The 20,628-nt window shown below is 37.2% G+C and overlaps 2 protein-coding genes across 5 annotated transcripts; one reads left to right on the forward strand and one right to left on the reverse strand.

Annotated features, from left to right (window-relative positions):
• Positions 1-6,057: 6,057 nt before the first annotated feature.
• On the reverse strand, positions 6,058-10,279 carry LOC127415634 (superoxide dismutase [Mn], mitochondrial-like). Of its 2 annotated transcripts, none has more exons than XM_051654400.1 (5): positions 10,141-10,279; positions 9,082-9,284; positions 7,171-7,287; positions 6,734-6,916; positions 6,058-6,458 (listed from the first exon to the last, which is right to left on the reverse strand). In XM_051654400.1, exons 1-5 carry the CDS (start codon positions 10,167-10,169, stop codon positions 6,313-6,315), a joined length of 678 nt encoding a protein of 225 aa, XP_051510360.1. In that variant the 5' UTR covers positions 10,170-10,279; the 3' UTR covers positions 6,058-6,312. The 2 variants fall into 2 exon arrangements, with proteins under 2 accessions (XP_051510360.1, XP_051510361.1); XM_051654401.1 differs by lacking the exon at positions 10,141-10,279 and adding an exon at positions 9,401-9,524.
• Positions 10,280-10,832: 553 nt separating this feature from the next.
• Positions 10,833-20,303, forward strand: LOC127415632 (pre-mRNA-splicing regulator WTAP). 3 transcript variants are annotated; one of them, XM_051654396.1, is made up of 8 exons: positions 10,837-11,022; positions 11,802-11,839; positions 11,945-12,000; positions 12,095-12,153; positions 12,891-13,018; positions 14,751-14,929; positions 18,718-18,872; positions 19,075-20,303. In XM_051654396.1, exons 2-8 carry the CDS (start codon positions 11,810-11,812, stop codon positions 19,728-19,730), a joined length of 1,263 nt encoding a protein of 420 aa, XP_051510356.1. In that variant the 5' UTR covers positions 10,837-11,022; positions 11,802-11,809; the 3' UTR covers positions 19,731-20,303. The 3 variants fall into 3 exon arrangements, with proteins under 3 accessions (XP_051510358.1, XP_051510356.1, XP_051510357.1); XM_051654397.1 differs by lacking the exon at positions 10,837-11,022 and adding an exon at positions 11,118-11,229; XM_051654398.1 differs by lacking the exons at positions 18,718-18,872; positions 19,075-20,303 and having other exon boundaries at positions 10,833-11,022; positions 14,751-15,649.
• Positions 20,304-20,628: the final 325 nt, after the last annotated feature.

The raw sequence follows: 20,628 nt of genomic DNA on the forward strand, positions 1-20,628 counted from the left end.
CTATGACTAAGTTTGTTTTCTTCTGTGATTATTCTTAGACTATTAATCTTTTAGTCTGATCTGCAATATTCTTTTTCATTTACTTTGTAAACATTGTACCATTGTACACTTTGGATCAGTTTGTGATGAACTGTTCGCAGAAAGGGTGTAAATAAACAATTGCTATTCCCAGTTAAGTGCCTGGTTTTTGTGGAGGAAGAGGCATTTATGATAAAGCATAAAAAGAGAAACCTGAGGCCCTTCAACAAAACAGAAACTTCAGACGGCACCCAGTCAAGCCTAGTACTCATTCTCTCAGCTTTATATTTATGAGTGTGTCATTTTCTAAACTGCAATAAGGGGATGTCACCATGTAAAAATAATAAAATAAAATGTAAATTAAAGTCCTGTCAGCTGCCTTGTCACTTTAATAATGAGTCTTTTTATGTAATGTAATACCAAAATTTCATTATGGTATTAACAAAGTGTTTTGGTATTCTTTCAAGTGTTATGCTTTGATTTCTTATTAAGCTACAATAAACTGTAAAACTTTGTGTTTCATAACTTTTCACATAAAACCGTTTGGCACATGCAGCAAATAATGCGGCGATTGGAGAAATTTCAGAAAAATCACAAACGGACAGTGTGGCAGATTATTGTTTTTATTCAGACCTAAATTGCTAATTTATATTCAGCTAAACTCCTGGTATAATGAGAGCTTGATTAGCTGGGGAATGGGAGAAGGGCTCTGTGGACATGCCAATGCAGTTGACTGTTGTTACATGGACAACAGAAAGCAGCTTATAGACCTTATTCATGTTATTGCCATCTTTGATTTTTAACATGAATGATAACAAGGCTGTGAGGGATAGACTTAACATTTCTTCAATGGCACGAACGGTATAAAGCTGTATAAAGCTCCTAGATCACAACTGATTTTCCACAACTCATGTTGTCTGGAGTTCTTTGTATACTGAATGTTCTTGGGCAGATTTTTGATCAATGTTTTGTATGTGGAATGATCCAAATACACTTTAAACTGCAGTACAGCCCATTGAAGAGATGGTAAGTCTATCCCTCACAGCCTCGTTGTCATTCCCATTAAAAATCAAAGATGGTGCTAGTGTTAATAAGGTCTATTGTGAGAAAACAGCATTCCCGTTTACATGCACTGTATACATATGGCTCTGTCAGTAAGCATCTTTCTCCACAGCAACGTAATTCTCCCGCGACGCTTGCGTAAACACACATGGCATCGAGGAAGACTCTACTATTTTACTCTGTTGATTTGCTTTATTTCCAGATATTCCAGAGTTGTTGCTGTGCTTGTTTCCTTAACTTACTATCGCGACCTGCAGCTGAATTGTGATGCAGTAGTGGGGTTTCCCTCTTACATAAAACTCCGGGATTCCCCCAGCGCATATATGCAGACATTAGGGACAGTCGATATTTTACATTTGTGTCTATAAATGGGTATAGTTTATGTGTATGTGACTTTCCCACTGTACTCCCAGAAATGCTGAGTTCTTTCTGCTGTGTTGACATGCATGATGTTTGTTGTCCTGGTCTGTCCCACGCACGCGCACTCTTCAAACACCCATCTGAATGCTGCTTATGCATTTACATGACCACAATAAGCTGCGTTCTCCGGGAGAAACCTAGGTGTGTTAAACCGCTTTCTCTTAATCCCTTAAACGGCGTAAAGAAATCAACGTTCTTGTTTACATGACGTTTCAGTATGCCACTTTCTGCTAAAACCATGGAATAAACAGTTTTTTTTAAGTGCATGTAAACATGTCTCACAGGCCTTTCATATCACTACTGACAGTGACAAAATGCAGTCAAAAAAATTTGATCATTTAGAGTTAAAAGACAAAACATGCATGCAAAACTCCTTGAGGGTCATGGATATTGTCTGTTCAGTTGTTGGTAGATGAAATGAAATACTATTTGGAACCCAGACTCCATGTCTTAAAGGGATAGTTCACAAAAAGAAAAAAAGAAAAAAGAAAATTGTCCTCATTTACTCACTTTTGTGTTGTTCCAAGCCTGTATTTCTTTTTTTCTCTGTGAAACACAAAATGAGACGTTTAGCAGAATTTTAGCATCTGTCATTATTCACTTTAATTGTATGTCTAATAGATGAATGGTTACAGAGGCAAACATTCTGCCTAATATCTCCTTTTGTGTTCCACTGAAAAAGAAAGTCATACTTGTTGAAATTAACTATTACATTAAGAGGCAAAAATTGCTCCTTGAATTTGATATTCATGGGCATTTCTTACCTTTATGAGGGCATATTTATTCTAACCATTTAAAACAAGCTGTGCCTCATCCGTTCATGTCAATTACTTCAATTTAATCAATTCATTAATACAAATTCTCAAGACCGAGAACATAGTACCTCTTACGCTAAATTAAATCAACATTAATTCATACTTTATGCAATTATATGTTTTACTAGGACTACTGTATAATAGAAAATTAAGATGTTGAATTACTACAAAAGCATTTATTTATTTTTTGCCACCACATTTTGAATTTTAGGGGCATTTTTGTCATTTTTTGGTGGCTTATAAGCCCTGAGCCAACATGAAAGTCAGTAAATGATAACAGAATTTAAATTTTTAGGGTGAACTAACCCTAATAGAGGAAGAAGCTCTGCATTAGTTTTGCCATATTTGGTCATACACACAAAGAAAACAGGTCAAAAACATATTGCATCAAAAAACTATGTCAACATGGTGGATGTCTGGGAAATAAATACCTGCATACCTACGTACTTCATCAATGATCAAGACGCAAGTTCTCCATCGAATTTAGTACATAATCTGAAAGTAAAGGAATTTGGATACAGCCTTGGTTTTGAAACGCTTGAGGAAAATGCTATGAAGATGCCACTGTTGCTAGGCAACCACATTCTATCTGAGAAATGTGTGCATGTACTGATTTCCACAGAGAGAGAGACAAAGTTTTCCCTTGAACTATAAACTGTAAAACACACGATTTGTTAATATCAACCACTCTTCTACCACCACATCGGAACTTTCAAAAATAATAATGGAAAACTTTTTTAATGCAAAGAAATCACTCAGCTCTGCCCTTACCCAAAGCATATATTATAGGCACCATAAGGATCCATGTGGTTGGGCAAACATGCATTGTTCATCTTTAAACAATAAAAATAATACAAATGTACAAAAGAAACACAGCACACTGTGAAGCACTGCTTGAAGTGCAGGTGCCTTCTATTGCTGGATCATGTGGTAAAAGGCTTACTTTCTGTGCAGAACAAAAAACTATATTTCAACTTCAAGTCGAAGAGAAAAGATTCATTTGCTGCCTGATCTGTTTCAGTATGTTATGATTACACACTATAAAGTGGGCTCAGAACAGACATTTTCCAATTTATACAGGATGAACTAAATGAAAGAGTATTTTCAACAATAGTATATGAAAGGCCAAGAGAGAAATTTACTCTGCATATTTTGAATTATTCTGTGTAGCCAGAATGCTAAAACTCTATGATCTGTCAGTAGTGTGAAATAAGAGAGCGATAAAGCACACTACAATGTCAATGCCATCCATTTTAATCGCAAAGACTTGATCAAGATATAACATACATACTGTATATATTACAGTATATTCATCAACAATGGACAATCAGTCTCAAAAGGGAAACATTTATAACTATCTGCATTTCATCACTGCTCTCTGTTAGTTTGGGACTGTAGACCAAGTGATAAGAGGCAAAGAGAGAGAAAATGGAGTTAATAAAAAATAGAAGTTAGTAAGGAAAGGAAATTAAGAAAGAAGGCACAGGTGGGCTTGCCGTTACCTGACAAAAGGTTGTTTATTTTTGTCTTTAGACACAATAAGTCTATCTATTATGGAAAACAGTGAAACTTATCACTTATATAAGGTATAAATAAATAAGGAGACCACAAGGATAGAAGGACAAATAGAAAAAGATGATGAGTGTATAAGAGAAAACAGGAAAAGAGGTCACATTTCCTGAATAACAATCCTGGAAAAAGAGAGGGTGGTGTCAGAAACGAGTACCAGACAGATAGGTACAAAAGAGGGAGGGCTGAGCTTGATGAATAGATGTTGGTATTTTCCTTCCAGAAGCTGAAGAAACTAATCTGACGGCAAGCTCTTCTACTTTACAAGCTTTGGTGGAAGCAAACTCTGACACACTGAATTTACAATGGAAAAAGTAGGGCACACCAAACACACCACAGGCCAAATTGGAAAAAGGCTACCATTAGAGGCTTTTTCCAATGAGCCGGCATAATAGAGAACAAAATGTTTGACATTCCTGCTGCACCTGAACTCTTACATGAGTTTGCAAGCACATAAAACTTTTGCATCCTTTAAAGTGATCAAATGTGTAAAGAATCTTGAGAAAAATTGATGAGGCCTTTAACAAAATAGAATCAGTGCTTTGAGAGTTCTTGATTGGTTTTACTCTCAGCTTTATGACTGAAAACATAATTGTTTTAAAGTTCCTAATAGCAAATTTCATCAAAAGGAATATGGGTGAGAGAAACATGACTCAAATCAGGTCGTGTGTAGGTGCATGAAACACAATTTGTATACGCCATCCACAGGGGTCATGTTTTGGGCTGTCCATTTATAAAAGTTTCAAACTGCTTCTGGACTCAAAAGGAAGTCCTTTGGATCAGTCAAAAGGGAAAACTGTTTACTGGCAATGTAAAATCGGCAGAGAAGGAAATGCTAAAACCTGCTGGAAAGCACAAGGCACTTTACCGGAGATGACTCTTAGGTCACTACATTTTTCTCTTTGTATTTACTTTCTTAAGGGGGAATGAGTTATAGAATTGTTCTTCAGTACTTCAAGATGTTTAAACACATTTCAAAGTAAAGCATCAACAATAATCATAACCTGCCAGAGCATCTGATTAAGATACAAAAAAGAAACTTTTTTTCAAAATCACGGCTTGACATGGCCACAACATCTGCCAAGTGCTTGTGCATGTGCTTTGGATACCTTGTGAATTCCTGTCTTGTAAACTTGTTTCTGTTTGCATATAAATAAATGCGTCTGGGTTCACATCAGTGACTGCTCTTCAAACACCTACCAAAGAAACAAAAAAGATTTCACAAAATATTGGCTCAGATTGATCCGAGGTCAATGTAATGTTTGGACCGAGATAAAAATTAGCAGGGAACTGTTTGGTCAGTTGCTATATATAAAATGAATATTTTATAAGAATGATAATGTGATAAAAAATGGTTTGAAAATTTTACAGAGGCAATATTCAAACTTCATGATCTGAATGGCTTCTCTTTGAACAGCAAAGATTAAAAAAGTCCTCCTTAACTAATTCACACAAAGCATAATATTCTCACATTTAAATGACCAATAATGCACAAAAAAAATGTATAAGAAACACTACCTCCACAGTCCCATGTCATTCTCACATGATGGAAGAGTAGTCAAGTAAGGTTGTTTCATTTGGCATTTAAGTGAATTTATCAAGTGAAGGTATTTCTCCAAGAGCACTTCATTAACGGTATATGCTAGTATTTGGCACCCTCTGCTGTTGCTATGAGAAGACACTACATGCTCACTGCTGCTTTTACAAAAGTTTTAATTGAAAGGACTACAATGAAAGCAAGCATAAAACTGATGTCAGTCAATTAAAAAAAGATCCCCAAGTGATTTAATAACTACCAGTTTCACCCCTTTGTATTTAATGAAAGCATGTCAATGTTAAAAGAATTCATTAGAGCTTGACATATGACTTATCCCCTCACTAGGATTTCCTTGATGTCTTTAACTACTCTCAGCTTCCCAAGTCCCACATTCACCCCTTTATTGAGCATAAATCTGATATTACATTTTAAAACACACAAGTTATAACTCGGCTGTATACTTTCACATTTTACCTTTAAAATAGTTTATTTAGCTCAAATTGTTCAACATAAAAAGATTTTTTACCCAGATTCCTGGTTAAATATTCACCTTATTTACCTTAGTGCATTTAGTATATTATTCATGTTGTATTGTTTGTTTTTTAATAAAAATAAAATCAAGGAAACAAAAGACTATTTTTAGTTCATATAACCATTTTATTTAAATGTGCTGAAAACAAGACATTACATATTCAAGTTGAACTCCAATGAAAATTCAAGTTATAAACTACAATGCATAAATCTGTATGATAAATGAGCTTGTCATGAACCATAACACCTCTCTAGAATCTTAGTTAAGTTTGGTAGTTGTAATACATTCTGATTATTTGTGCGCTTTGAAGGTACTGTATAAATGGACACGGTGTTCTTTTTTACCAACTGTGGTGTAATTTATTTCTTGGCAGCTTGGAAACGCTCTGTGACATTCTCCCAGTTCACAACATTCCAGATAGCCTTAACATAGTCCGGTCTAACGTTCTTGTATTGGAGATAGTATGCATGCTCCCAGACATCTATCCCAAGTAGTGGGATGAGACCTCAAATTTAAAAAGGAAACAGAGTATTGAAGTTAAAATACTTATTTTAACCTATAAAAACCAGATTATTACTTAACTTTAGGTAACACAAACAACTGCTACATAAGATAAATGGATGGCTCTAATGAATAAGCAGGAGCAATTTTATGTGTACTGTACACACTAAGGCCTTGTTAAGAGTGCATAAAAAATTGCTATTTACAGTGTAAACTCTAGGGGACTCTTACCTTCAGCACCATCATATTGGATTCTCTCCAACTCTGAGGAACATTTACCTGTAGTGCCTTGCAATGGGTCTTGGTTAGGGCAAGCAGCAATCCTCAGCCTCCCACTGTCCTTATCAAAGCCAAGCCAGCCCCAGCCTGAGCCCTGAACAGCCACGGTGGCAGCAGACATTCTCTCCTTCATCTTCTGAAATGAGCCAAAGTCATGCTTAATGGCCTCCAACAGCTCACCTGCTATATGAAAAAACAAAAAACTAAATTTACAACTATGCATTTTATACTTGATATAAAAGAATAAAAAATGTTGAATCATTTGTGACATCTGTTCTTTTTTTTATATTGTACAATCTTTCATATAAAGCTGCTACATGAGGTAAACAGACTGAGCAACATTAACAATAAAACCCTGGTTGACTAGAACAGTTATGGGCTTGCAAGTGGGATGAAGACATCAGAAAGAGTGCTACATACACACCCTTAGCTCTTACCTTGTGGTTCTCCTCCACCACTTGGTGACAGATTTGTCCAGAATATGGTATGATTAATATGACCACCACCGTTAAATTTCAATGCAGGCTGAAGGGACACTTGGGCTGTCACATCACCTGCAACACAGCAAGATCAAACTTACTTTAATGTTATTCTCCATGAAGACAATCCAAATAATATATTGATTCTTTGGAATCTAGTAAACGTTAATTTATTCAGATTTGTAACATAAACTGAACAAGCATTTATATTGCTAATATTCTCCCACTGAACTTTTTGCAGGTACTGTATATTAGCTAACATTAAAGCGATAATATCATATATTTTTAATCAATTAAAGGGATAGTTCACCCAAAAAATTAAAATTCTCTCATCATTTACTCACTCTCATGCCATCCCAGATGTGTATGACTTTCTTCTGCAGAACACAAATTATGATTTTTAGAAGAATGTTTCAGCTCTGTAGGTCGATACAATGCAAATGAATGGGTGCCAAAATGTTGACACTCCAAAAAGCACATAAACACAGCATAAAAGTAATCCATAAGGCTCCAGTGTTTAAATCCATATTTTCAGAAGTTATATGATAGGTGTGGGTGAGAAACAAATCAATATGTCCTTTTTTGCTAGAAATCCTTCTCCCTGCCCAGTAGGGGGTGATATTCATGAAGAATGTGAATCACCAAAAACACAAGAAGAAGAATATAAAAGTAAAAGTGGAGATTGACTGAGCAGGTAGGAGAATTTATAGTAAAACAAAAAAGGACTTAAATATTGATCTGTTTCTCACCCACACCTATCATATAAATTCTGAAGACATTGATTTAACCACTGGAGTCTTATGGATACTTTTCATGCTGACTTGTGATATTTGGAGCTTCAAAATTTTGCCACCCATTCACTTGCATTGTATGGACCAAAAGAGCTGAGAAATTCTTCAAAAAAATCTTCATTTGAGTTCAGCAGACTAAAGAAAGTCATACACATCTGGGATGGCATGAGGGCGAGTAAATGATGAGGGAATTTTCATTTTTGGGTGAAGTATTTCAAAAGATCAATAAAAAAATTATTCCTTAAAAGTGCTATATGTAAGATTGACAACAAGCGTTTGAAACGGGTACTGCAGTCCAAAATCAAAATATTGGAGAATTGTCTGCCCCATGCGGGTTGCCAGAATGCTGACATGCCAACTCAGCATCCATTTTAAAGGATTTCTGGGCTTTAAGCTGTCTCCATCTTCCAAAGGCATCTCCAATATTTATCCTTGTTTTACTACGCTTCTGGTCATGGTGGTTTTTAGATGGATGGCAAGGCTTTTTAGGTCGGGTGGAATCTGTTATCTCTGATCCAGTTCATTTGCTGGCTTCCATGGCTGCAGCACGCAGTGTTGTTTGCATGCAAACTTGTTCAAATCTGGCAACCTGGCGTGTCGAAATACTATTGGTGAGTGGGCAGTGGGTGGGATCATACAGGCCAAAACATAAACAGAAATTCCAGCAGGAATGGAAACTTCAAAAGTAGAATATACTGGCTGTTGCACTGCTATCGGAGAATCCAGTATTTCAACTTAGCATGTTTCCTAATTCTCTAATGACATGTTATGCTCATTTTATGATTTAGTACAGTAAAAATATTACATATAGCACCTTTAAGATATGATCCCTATAAGAGTGAAAATGTTTATTTCGAACTTCAAAGTAAGTGTTTAAGGGTTGAGGTGTATCAGAGAACTTTACAAATATTATTCTTTATTCTTATTATCAATGGAATAATTGCCTGGATGTAATCACAGCAAAATAATACATTTGACTACATCTTTTCTAGTGAATTAAGTAATAGAGTTGCACATGTTTAAAAAGTCCTTCAGATTTCAATACTTCTATTGAAAAAGCAAATTTGTTTCTATTCACCCTTGGCCAATGCCTCTTGGTATTTCTCCTCACTGACATTGAGGTTGTTGACATATGTTGCATGGTGCTTGCTGTGGTGCAGCTGCATAATCTCAGCACAGATGTGAGGCTCAAGTGCACCATAGTCATACGGGAGGTCAGGAAGTGTGTGCTTCTGTCTGGAGGCCACGGAACCCAAGATGGGTTTCAAGGTGGCAACACACCTAGAATGAACAGAATATAAAATAAAACTGAGTAACTATGAGGAAAGCTAAAAAAAAAATAACACCAAGAGTAAGCTATATCAGGAACTTTTTATGTATATCTTTAATTAATATACCTTGTATTTCCTAATGTTTTTGTGAGGATTTGGGTAACAAAGACCGCTCACAGACCGTTGAATGAAGTGGGACAAAAGTATTGCAAAAATTTAGCAGGGTAGCTCATCTACTGCAAGAAATGTTGGATTACTGTAGTGAGTTCAAACTGCATTGTTGTTACATGGCAGCAGTTGTGTGACCAGTGTACGGTAGACCTTGCCTGACATTAGATATTGGCAGCATAAAACTGAGAGCGTGTGCCAGAGTAAGTGTGGTTTTAAATGCAAACAAATATTTTTGTTTAGTTTAGAATTCCAAAACATTTCATAATGAAGGACAAAGCACGTTTGTACGGTAAGCTAAAATAAATCATTACCACACAAAGTACCCATCCATTTATTTCCATAACCAGGCCTATGCCGAACTAATTAATTAAACTAGTTATCATTGTTGAAGTAGACATTTAATTCATTTAAATCATATTGATTAGAAACTGTTGTTTGGTAGCCTTTCGAGAGCTAATGAGAATACATTTGAACAACTCGAAAGCAAAGTTAATCAGTTAATCTACCCAAATCTGTGATAAACTCGCACTGATAATATCAGTTACGCAAACTACACAGTAAAGCAGTCAGCATGGGCGCTCTACGTCAGACATATGAGTGCGCAGTTTATCCATATCGCCATACATGATTAAATAAACAACCCTTTCTGAACATTCAGTTTACTGCGCACAATGCCAGTGTTGCCACAACTTTACCTGCGGACATGTTCGACTCTGCACAGCATGCTCTAGATCTTCATACAACACACACGCTCTGCACTTAACTCGCTCCATTCCAACCTGCCCTTGAAATTTCAACTTCAACTTGGACCAGAGCGTACCATTGTAGCCCAAATAGGGGAATTACGTTAAAATGTCTATACATTTATTGGTCGTTTACTGCAAATAAAAGATTAATATACACATTATTAAGTGAGAGTGTATCAATATATATATATTACTTTAGATATCTTCAGTGGACAATATTTTTGGAAGTTAAAGAGGGTCCAATCAAACACCGTGCACCCCTATGCGAACTGGTATGATTTAGCCAGTCACTCTAGGCCCTGACAGTGAGAAGACATTGAAATAAATAGTTTCGTTTCAGAACATATAATGGATTATTAATGACGATTGTTCGTGTTGTTATACCCTACATCACAGCACAATTAATTGAACAATGTGGATTAATACGGATGTAATAGCAAGTGCAAACCAGCTGGTTGGTTAAGAATTACACAAGCAAGACTACATATGACGAAATGCGAAAGAAGGTGCTACACAAATCTTTGAAATGTGACTCCTATTCATTTAAGTGCTCAATACCTGAATGTGAAATGTAGACTAAAATGTAAGCACACATGGGGTTCCTGTTTGTAATACACTCGCGCTCCGCCCCCTCAGCGCTCTCGCTAACACCCCGTTGCGCGGCGTAACATCGCACGCGCTGGTCATGGCGGACGGACACCCCTTCGTCTAAATAAAAACGCATACTTTCCCCCCCTCACCCGACAGAATTATAGTTCAACAAAACCGCTGAATAATTATTCTCGTATTAGAAGAAATTCGCGTCATTCTGGTCGAGGTGAAGCTTGTCTGGTAAGTGTTAGGAGGTTATCGCAGATAAAGTGTTGCTTCTCGGAGAGGGAGAGTCTCTCTTCCTTCTCCGCCATTTTGTGGCGAACTGCTCCAACAAGGCGCCGGCACATTCTATGTTTCACCGCGTTCTTCTGCTGTAATTTATTGGTTTTATTTTAAGAGGAATCTACATCATCTACCGCGTAAGCGTCATCATTTCCCGACACCGTGAGTTAATATCAGATTCCGCACGTTTGTTTGCAACGCAGAGCGTTTAGTGTGTCAACTGGTTTTCTGTGAATGACAAGGAATACATTCATTCGTGCATTGATTTTATTGGCTTAATTATGAGGGAAATGTTCAATTTCTTAGAGGCCGACATGATACTTTGCTGTAATTAAAAAAAGAAAAAAAAAAGAAAAGGTTAAATATGTTTCTTAACATGAAGAACTTAATGCAAGGATCGCATGAGCAGTAAGCCAGTGTATTTCCCGGTTAGTGGAGCAGTTTAATTTTTCATTTGAGCAACTGATTTTCTCAGATGTCTTTACACAGTTTTTTGACGTCAATATAGCTTTTAAATGCATAACTACGGAGATCTTTTATGAAAAATGACCGAATCTTTAGCCTGATGGCCTATTTTTGCAATAGCACATATGTAGGCGTGTGAAATCCATGCATCTGTCTGTCGTTACTGCATGTTGTTGCATGAACTGCCTCTGCACATTTTTTTTTATCTATTTTTGTACTATCGTTTGAAATCATTGGATGCTTGATTTCTGAGTTTCTCTCTCTTACAGCGATCAGAATGACCAATGAAGAACCTCTTCCGAAGAAGGTGAGTTCATTGTCGCAGTCTAATCTGATTAAATGAGAGTTGAGACCCCCCCCCCCCCCCCAATTAACTAGTCTTAAGTCTTTATTGTATTTTATGTCTTTGCAGGTTCGCCTGAGTGAATCTGACATGAAGACCCTGACTCGAGAGGAGCTGTGTACCAGGTATGCAAGGATTTTGTTGTGTGTTAATCTCCAAAGGGTGTGTACATAGAATCTTTGATTGACTGGATGCCGGTGTTTTTGTTCTTGGTTATAGGTGGAAGCAGCATGAAGCTTACGTCCAGATGCTTGAGGCGAAATATGCTGATTTAAACTGTAAGTTTGCACATCCCAAATGTTGGCATGAATGGTTTACATTTGTTAGGAATGTTCAGTCTTTAGGCTTACTAGATTTTAAAGGAGTAGTTCACCCCAAAATGAAAATTCTCTCATCATTTACTCACCCTCACGCCATCCCAGATGTGTATGACTTCTGCTGAACTCAATGAAGATTTTTAGAAGAATATTTCAGCTCTGTAGGTCCATACAATGCAAGTGAATGGTGATTAAATCTCAGAAGGTCCAAAAAGCACAAAGGGAGAACAAAAGTAATCCATAAGACTCTGTAGTGGTTAAATATATATCTTTAGAAGCGATATGAGAGGTGTGGGTGACAAACAGATACATTTGAAGTCTGTTTTTACTATAAATTCTCCTACCTCCCAGTAGGTGGCGATATGCACAAAGCGAATCGCCAAAAACGAGAAAAATGTGAAAGTAGAGATTTATAGTAAAATAGGGCTTGAATATTGATCTGTTTCTTATCCACACATCACATTTTGGTACCCATTGCATTGTGTGGACCAACAGAGCTGATATATTCTTAAATATTAGTTTGTGTACTGCAGAAGAAAGTAAGTCATACAAATCTGGGATGACATGAGGGTGGGAAAATGAGAGAATTTTCATTTGTGGATGAACTAATCCTTTAACGTGGATGCAAAGAAAGTTTAATGTTCAGAGAATTGGAAGTTGATAAGTAATGCACCTATTTCATGTTAAAATGTCTGCAGCCAATGATGTGACAGGCCTGAAGGAGTCAGAGGAGAAGTTGAAGCAACAGCAGCAAGAGTCTGCACGCAGGGAGAACATTCTGGTGATGAGGCTTGCTACTAAGGAGCAGGAAATGCAAGAGTGTACAGTAAGTGTGTGTCTACATCTTTTTAGTACTGCAATATGGCCAGTTCTCATTGGAGGATATAGGTCGTGTACAGTGTCTTGAATGATATTATGGAGTATGTCTCAGCTAGACATTTGCCAATATTCAATAAGGTATACCATGATAATTAACATGCACATTATTGTTATCGTGAGCAATTAAAAAAACGTGAACATTTCTAGATAACCTATTAACCAAATTGTATAAATTTTCTGAATACACTGTAGCATTTCTAGCAATAAGTCAACATTCCCAACACTCTAACTCTTACAGTGATAGGAATACATTCCAAATTACTTGGAAACTCTAAAATTCATGTTTCTTTTTCAATTAAACTTTTCCCTCAAAATGTTACAATTGTTGTTACTTGTTCTTTTGCATTGAAAATAAACCGTAGTAAATTAGATAAAGCTTCAGCAATTATCGTGATTTGAAAATTTGATACAGTCACATCCCTGGTCTCAGCTGTGTAGTATAACACGCTAATATTGTGCAGATGGATGTATTATTTAAATGCATTTGCCCACTTAAACTGACTTCACATCTAAAAGCTGATGTTGTCTTCTAGTCAGATTTGTTTTCAAAAATTGGTCATACAAATTGTGCCACAGTATTTCATCAAATGTTGTTCTAATGGAAGCAGAAATGTGAAATTTCTGTTACTGGTAGAAATAAGGAGATGTGAACTGTTGCAAAGCAGAAACAACAAGAATTTCCATGAATCCTTATCTTTCAGCATTTCAACAAGGGGACTACGCACAATTTTTTTATTGACTCTAGGCAGACAAAACAAGCAGTTACTCCTCAGTTTCACAACTTACAATTGTTGCAGGTAAAGATTACATTAAGGACAGCTCCACAACATTTGAGCTGAAAGATTGTGCCACCTGTTATAAACCTGGGCTTGCGAAATAGCTGGTTTTATTATTGCTGTAAGTTTTAAGCATTTAGACACCATGCTCAGTTTGCTTTCATGCTAACCTTTTAAGATTTAGAACACTGTTTACATGAGTAATATAATATACACTATAAAGCTCTAAGGATAGTTCATTTTTGATGCAAATGCTTGGCGTCTGTGTACAGTCGAACACTCAGCCTTTCAAAGTATACTTCCTTTGACTGTGTGCACATAGACAGGTGGATGGCACAAGCGCGCAACGACTGCTGTGATACTGGATTATTTCACTGTAGGAGTTTAGACTCATAAAGGTGTCTTTATATTCCTTCAGACTCCAGTTATATAAATGCAGGTATCTCCTGACCTCTTTGCACATGATTTTTTGACATGCACATCCACAGTTGTTGTTTCCAGCTTCGTCTCCTGCAGTTTAGCAGCGATTCAATCTTCTAGCACTTCTTCGTGACAGCAACAGCTCAACTGTGAGTGTTGCTACCTTGTGGACTGACTAATTAGTGCAAATAATTCCAGGCGCATACGCAAACTGCACATTCAGAGTAAAAAAAATTAGCTAGAAAAATCGGCCCTTTCGAACACACTGCTGATGATGAAATTTGCGTCAAGCGTCCTGTACACAGATTGTTCGTGTCTAACCGAAGTATACTTTAGGCTTAATAAACTACTTGTAGTATAGTAACCTTAAAAGCTGTTAAAGAGTCCCAGCATTTTGCAGACTGGGTGCTTCATGCTTTTTCATGCTGACATTAAAGGCATTTTTTGTATGCTGAGATTCTAATTCTCTCTCTTAACTTGCAGACCCAAATCCAGTACCTGAAGCAAGTCCAGCAACCGAGTGCAGCTCAGCTGAGATCATCCATGGTAGACCCAGCCATCAACTTATTTTTCCTTAAAATGAAGGCTGAACTGGAACAGACTAAAGACAAACTGGAGCAAGCCCAAAATGAACTGAGTGCCTGGAAATTTACACCTGATAGGTAAACTAAAATAACTCCCCCCTCCAAACAGAAAGTCAAGACTTTCCTGATTCACCCCCCACCTTGTCCTCTGCAGGAGTGCAGATAGTGGTGGGGGAAGACTGAAATGTTTTGCTCACAACGAGACTCAGACTTTAAAGCCAAAACTCAGAACAAAAGACATTTTTCTTTTGTATTGTCCTGCTATTACACATACCGTAATGTAAAATCAGAACAAAACACAACAGTTTTGGTCAGGTGACACTTTTGTTTCAGCTCTCTCTTTCCCCCACACCCCTCATGGTACAGAAGCCTGAAGGAATCGGGACTGTTCCTGAAGAGGTGGTCACAGCGGAAACATCCCCCAACAGCCAATGTTAGAAAGTTTCCTGTAACAAAAAAGGCGGCCTTTGAAAGACTTGAGCAAAGCATTGGCTCTGGAGCTGATTGAACTGTAGTTTAAAGATCACTGATTGAACATTTAAAACATGGCATGGCCCTACTTATGTCTTGCAGAGGAGTATGCCCCCATTTAAACTCCATCATAGAAACCTTGAGACTCTGGTTAAGAATCTAGAATGTAACGCAGGGAGGTGGGAATATAGTGTGATGCAATGAAATGGGGAGGAGTTAAACATTCATAAGACTTTTGGGGCGGAAGCCTTTGCTATCATGTAAGACTTTGGGGGAAGAATCAGACTTTCTGATCCGCAAAGACTTTGGTATATGATCATCTCACAGGTGCGACATACGGTACAGTGTCTTACCTTTTTTCTTTTTGTGTTCGTAATATTATACTTTTCATGTTTTTGTTCTGGAAATGCACCTTGCATTTACAGCAGTGTGGTCAAAGTGAATTGACTTGTCTTGTTAGTAGTGTTGTCAAAAGTACCGGTACTTCGGTACCAAGTTGATACTAAAATAAAAAAGATGTAACGATACCAGTGTTTCGGTAATACCGAGCACTGACTCTATCCGGCACCAGCGCGCAGTATGACCGACACACGACAGCTTTAAAATGCTCACAGGCTTATTTTGAATGCGTGCTCTGTTACTCCTTTTACACTGAAATGGACAATTAATCAAATAAAAATGTCCTAGTGTGATTTATTAAACTGCTAAAGGTTGCAATCTTACTGTGGATAAGCTGCACACTTTAAATAAATCTGACCGCTCATCCACTAGAAACTCCACAGACATTGAGAATCGTTCACGTTGTATCAGATGACAGAGCAGAGCACTAATCTACTGTGAACCATGCAGCACATGTAAAATATATATATTTAAATAATTAAAATCACAGCATTTGCTCTTTAATCTCAGCTCAGCTTTATCTATATAGCATTTAAAACAACAGAGTTGACCAAAGTGCTTCACATTAATCAAATTTAAAACATAACATTTCAAAATTACCACATGCACAAACACCAGTAATCTAAAACACAAACACTTCAAAACTGTGTCCTACATTTCATTTGTCAGACTCAAAGGCCAGTGTAAAGAGATGAGATTTAAAATGTGACAAAGTCTTCAATGATCACACTGGGCCGTGTTGCAAACTGTTTATCTGGAAAAGTGAAGCTTGCGACAAAAAACATGCATGATTCAAAATAAAAGCTAGATGCCTGAAATAGACCTTTTTCACAGATTGTGACACGTTTCCACCTTATTTATCAGCATAAATCTTGCAATTTTTTAATATTAAACATTTAAAATATTGAGTGTAAATTTGTAACATTATGCTTATTGTTATATTACCCTGGAATTAGTTTTAAAAAATGAATTACAACAGCTGCGAGGGGTTTTTATTACAGCTGCTGAGAGAGTTACAGTAAATTTGACATCTCCCATCTGACTGGCTTAATTCACCACTCTATTTTTTAACTCTTCTGGAAAGTCATTCAAACGTAATAGTGGATTTTTTCTTTTGGTCTAGGAGCAAATGGGTAAGTGAAAATAATATTTGCTGTGATCTCCCATTCACCACTTTCGAAATGTAACCTGCAAACGCTTACTTCTGCATTCCAAAACTCGGAGTGTGTTGTTGAAGAAATTTTGACAAATATATCACAACTGTATAATAAAATGTACTTTAATAATAATAATAATAACAATTAAGCAGTACATCACAAGCAAGACTGCTGTTGAATAAAAATTATGATAGAATTAATTGATTAGACACCATTTTGATGATGAAATTAAATGAAACTATAAAACATGGAGTTCTGGAAAATAATTATTAAACTATATTAAAATAATTATTAATTTAAAATAACTAAACTGGTGTGTTAATAGCACATGATTATATTTGAATATTTTTGCTGTGGTATCGAAATTGGTATCGAGAACCGTGAAATTTCACTGGTATCTGTACCAACTACTGAAATTTTGGTACCGTGACAACACTACTTGTTAGTAAGCGAACTTACATTGGCTTGTTGCGCTGCTGCAGATGCAAGCATGAATGTTCTTTTCAATGTAAATGCCAATGTGCTATGTGTGTCAGAGGAAACTATTCAAGCTGTTCAAATGTCTTTGTATGATGATTTGTACTTTAACCTGGGTAACCTTCTAATCCACTTTTTATTTTTCGGTCAACCAGTGAGGATTTGAATCATTTTCTGTTCATTAATCTTGAGACAGGTTTAATTCCTTTGCAGGTATTTGATCAGTAGAGATTGTTATAGTGAAATTAATTGTTAACTGTTAAATTTTTTTTATATCTCTCGAATGAATTCCAGGGCGATTTTTAGCATTGTCACACTACTTGGTTTGGGCAATTTTCTTTTTGAAAACTTTGACTTGTCTGTTTAAAACAATCTGCTCAAAAGTGACATTAAGTGATACATCAGAGATTGCATCATAGGTTAGTAGCAGACTGTCAGAATCCAGGAAATGAAAGCTGGTGAGGTATTTTATTTTAGGAAATGGTCCATATTTGACCAAATATTTTATCTTCTAACTATACAGAATTTTGCCCACTGCCCAGACTGCTCTTAAAACAGCGTTAAATGTGGGTCTTGTATGCAGGTAACATGTTTCTGCAATACTTGCTCAGAATTGGTTCCATGTCATTAAGTAAAAGGATAAAAGTGTTGCAAGCTGCATTTTATTTGGCACCAAAGCACTGTTGACCATAGCATTTAAGGTTGGACTGAATTTAAAAATTTCAGACCAGTTCACAGTATCTGCAGTTGAAAGGGTTGCATTAACTCAGCCAAAGATAGATTATAATTTGCCACAGATTTAAATTGTGCTCTGACACACTTGTGTCTCCAATAAAGTATAAATAATTAAAGCCCTTTCCCAGTTTTGATGTTATTTGATCTCATACTAATAATACAGGAAATTGCATTGCCTACTGTGGTAAACTCAAAGCACAAAATTGTCATTTTTTTTATTTTTATATGAGCAGTCACTAAAACATTAAGCCACAATTGATGCAGTTATTACTTGCCTGATTGTTGATTAAGATTAGGCTCATTGTAGTTTTCACTTTGGTTTTGCAGCTTGGTCAATGGCCTGTTTGGAATGCTTCCATGCTAGATGTTTTGCACTTGTTGGTTTAATTTGATGTGTTATGATAACTGTTCACACATCTCTTCCCAGAAATTTTGGAACTGTTACTCAATTTCTTGATTGTCATTGGTCAACAAAATTTACAACCTGAGACCAATCTAGCCATTGGAGAGGTTTTTGAAGTTACTTCTGGTTGGATAATATTACCATCATTTGGTAAATTCAGTGGCCACTTGTGTCGACCCTGTGGCCATGTTCACGATGTGATGTTAGACTTGTTTCCCTTGCAGCCAGACTGGTAAGAAGCTGATGGCGAAGTGTCGCATGCTGATCCAGGAGAATCAGGAGTTGGGCAGGCAGCTGTCTCAGGGGCGCATTGCCCAGCTGGAGGCCGAGCTCGCCTTGCAGAAGAAGTACAGCGAAGAGCTCAAGAGCAGTCAAGATGGTGAGCAAAAACCTTTTTGCATCAGCCACATGTGCTTTGTGATGTCACGCTTTACAGTATACACACCATGTCGTGTTGTCCATGAAAAGAACCTTCAAAAATGTTAGAATGTACAAATCTTGGCAAAACCAAGTTTTATCTTAACACCAATCTCACACGCTCTTTGTCTCCTCTCTTTACCTGTGCGTTCCCTATGGTCCAGAGCTGAACGATTTCATCATTCAATTGGATGAGGAGGTGGAGGGCATGCAGAGCACCATCCTAGTTCTTCAGCAGCAGCTAAGGGAGACCAGGCAGCAGTTGTCTCAGATGTCCCAGGCCCAAGGCACTTCTAGTGGAGCTGGCCCAAGCAGAACTTCACCTTTAGCCAGCTCTGAACCTTCCATTCAAAGTGAAGCGGCAAACACCTCCAGCTCCACTGTGGGTAAAGACTGCGGAAGGGTGTCCAACGGACCCTCTAATGGGAATTCGTCTCAGAGGGGTGCGTCTGGGTCCAGCCTGTATAGGGAAGCAAGCAGTGCAGATGAAGATTACCCACCATCACCCTCTGTCTCCAGCCCCACCCATGGTGGCATGTCAAAACTCTCCAACCACTCAGCAGAGGTAGGAAGCCAGAGGGGCGGAGAAGGGTACATGACTCAGCTAAGTGCGGGTTATGAGAGCGTGGACTCACCAACAGGCAGTGAGACATCGGTGACCCAGCACTCTAACGATACAGACTCCAATGCTGACTCCCATGAGGCCGCTGCTGTCTCCAAAGGCAGCAGGACTGTGGGTATGCGGCACAGCACTCAGAATGGTCTGGACTCAACTGCAGCAAGAGTTGCCACCAACGCCTCCACAGGGTCTGTTTTGTAACATTCTTAAATTCAGTGTTGAATATTTTTTATTTTATTTTTTTGTAACTCATGACAAACAAGAAAGTCACACTTTAGTTCAGTTAGTTCTCGTTTGAGAAAGTTAAATGCATCACTATGGTTTTTCTCTACCCCACCTCCCATCATAACTCATTTCAGTGAACTTGCAACATGCTCTGACAGCTGATTACGTTTATAATATGAGCAACATTGAAATTAGTTTGTATATTTGATTTTTTTGTTTTTATGATTTTTAAAAAAGAATTCCTCTTCAGGAGTCTATTGAAGTAATATGAACACCATTTGTTCTGTGCTGTTCATTTGCTTACTCGCTAGAACCAGAAATCATTTAGCTATGTGATATATCAATGCTCAATTAAGTCTTGAAACTTCAAGTTCAGAGGGTCCTTAGTTTCCTGATGTTGAACTTTTTTTGTTCCTCTACATAACAACAGAGATAACATTTTTGTTTGACTTGTGTGTAGTTTTTGCGATGCATCTTGTTAAATTCTGATTTCAATCCTTTTCATGTACTGACCAAATATCAATAAAGAATTTTAATATCACACAAGCCTTTTTGATTTTTTTTGCGTTTAACTAATGAAATGATGCAATCAAAATGTATTCTAATTTAGGAAAATATAAATTTTAATGCCTGAAAAATGCAGCACTACAAATGCACAAATCAAGTATGCAAATTAGTGTACTGAGAGTGTAAACTAAGATTCAAACTGTTTCAGATGTATTTGATGAGACGAGTTGATAAGTGGGACGTGTTTTCCAAGTTAAACTTTATGAAGCGTGAGTATGCATACTTTATGTATGATTAGTAGTATGCATAAGTATGAGAATTGTTTTTGCAATCCACACCATTAAGCGGCGCTACAGAAAAACTAGGG

This window comes from Myxocyprinus asiaticus, chromosome 25 (genome assembly GCF_019703515.2).
Source record: "Myxocyprinus asiaticus isolate MX2 ecotype Aquarium Trade chromosome 25, UBuf_Myxa_2, whole genome shotgun sequence".
Taxonomy (NCBI): Eukaryota; Metazoa; Chordata; class Actinopteri; order Cypriniformes; family Catostomidae; genus Myxocyprinus; species Myxocyprinus asiaticus.

Excerpts from the sequence above, each read along its gene's own strand:
- LOC127415634 (XM_051654400.1), bottom strand. The coding sequence starts at position 10,169 with ATGCTGTGCAGAGTCGAACATGTCCGCAG. Across the intron at positions 7,288-9,081 it reads CCAAGAGGCATTGGCCAAGG|GTGATGTGACAGCCCAAGTG; the intron begins GTGAATAGAAAC and ends GCTGTGTTGCAG. Across the intron at positions 6,917-7,170 it reads TGGTGGAGGAGAACCACAAG|CAGGTGAGCTGTTGGAGGCC; the intron begins GTAAGAGCTAAG and ends TTTTTCATATAG.
- LOC127415632 (XM_051654396.1), top strand. The coding sequence starts at position 11,810 with ATGACCAATGAAGAACCTCTTCCGAAGAAG. Across the intron at positions 11,840-11,944 it reads AAGAACCTCTTCCGAAGAAG|GTTCGCCTGAGTGAATCTGA; the intron begins GTGAGTTCATTG and ends ATGTCTTTGCAG. Across the intron at positions 12,001-12,094 it reads CGAGAGGAGCTGTGTACCAG|GTGGAAGCAGCATGAAGCTT; the intron begins GTATGCAAGGAT and ends TCTTGGTTATAG.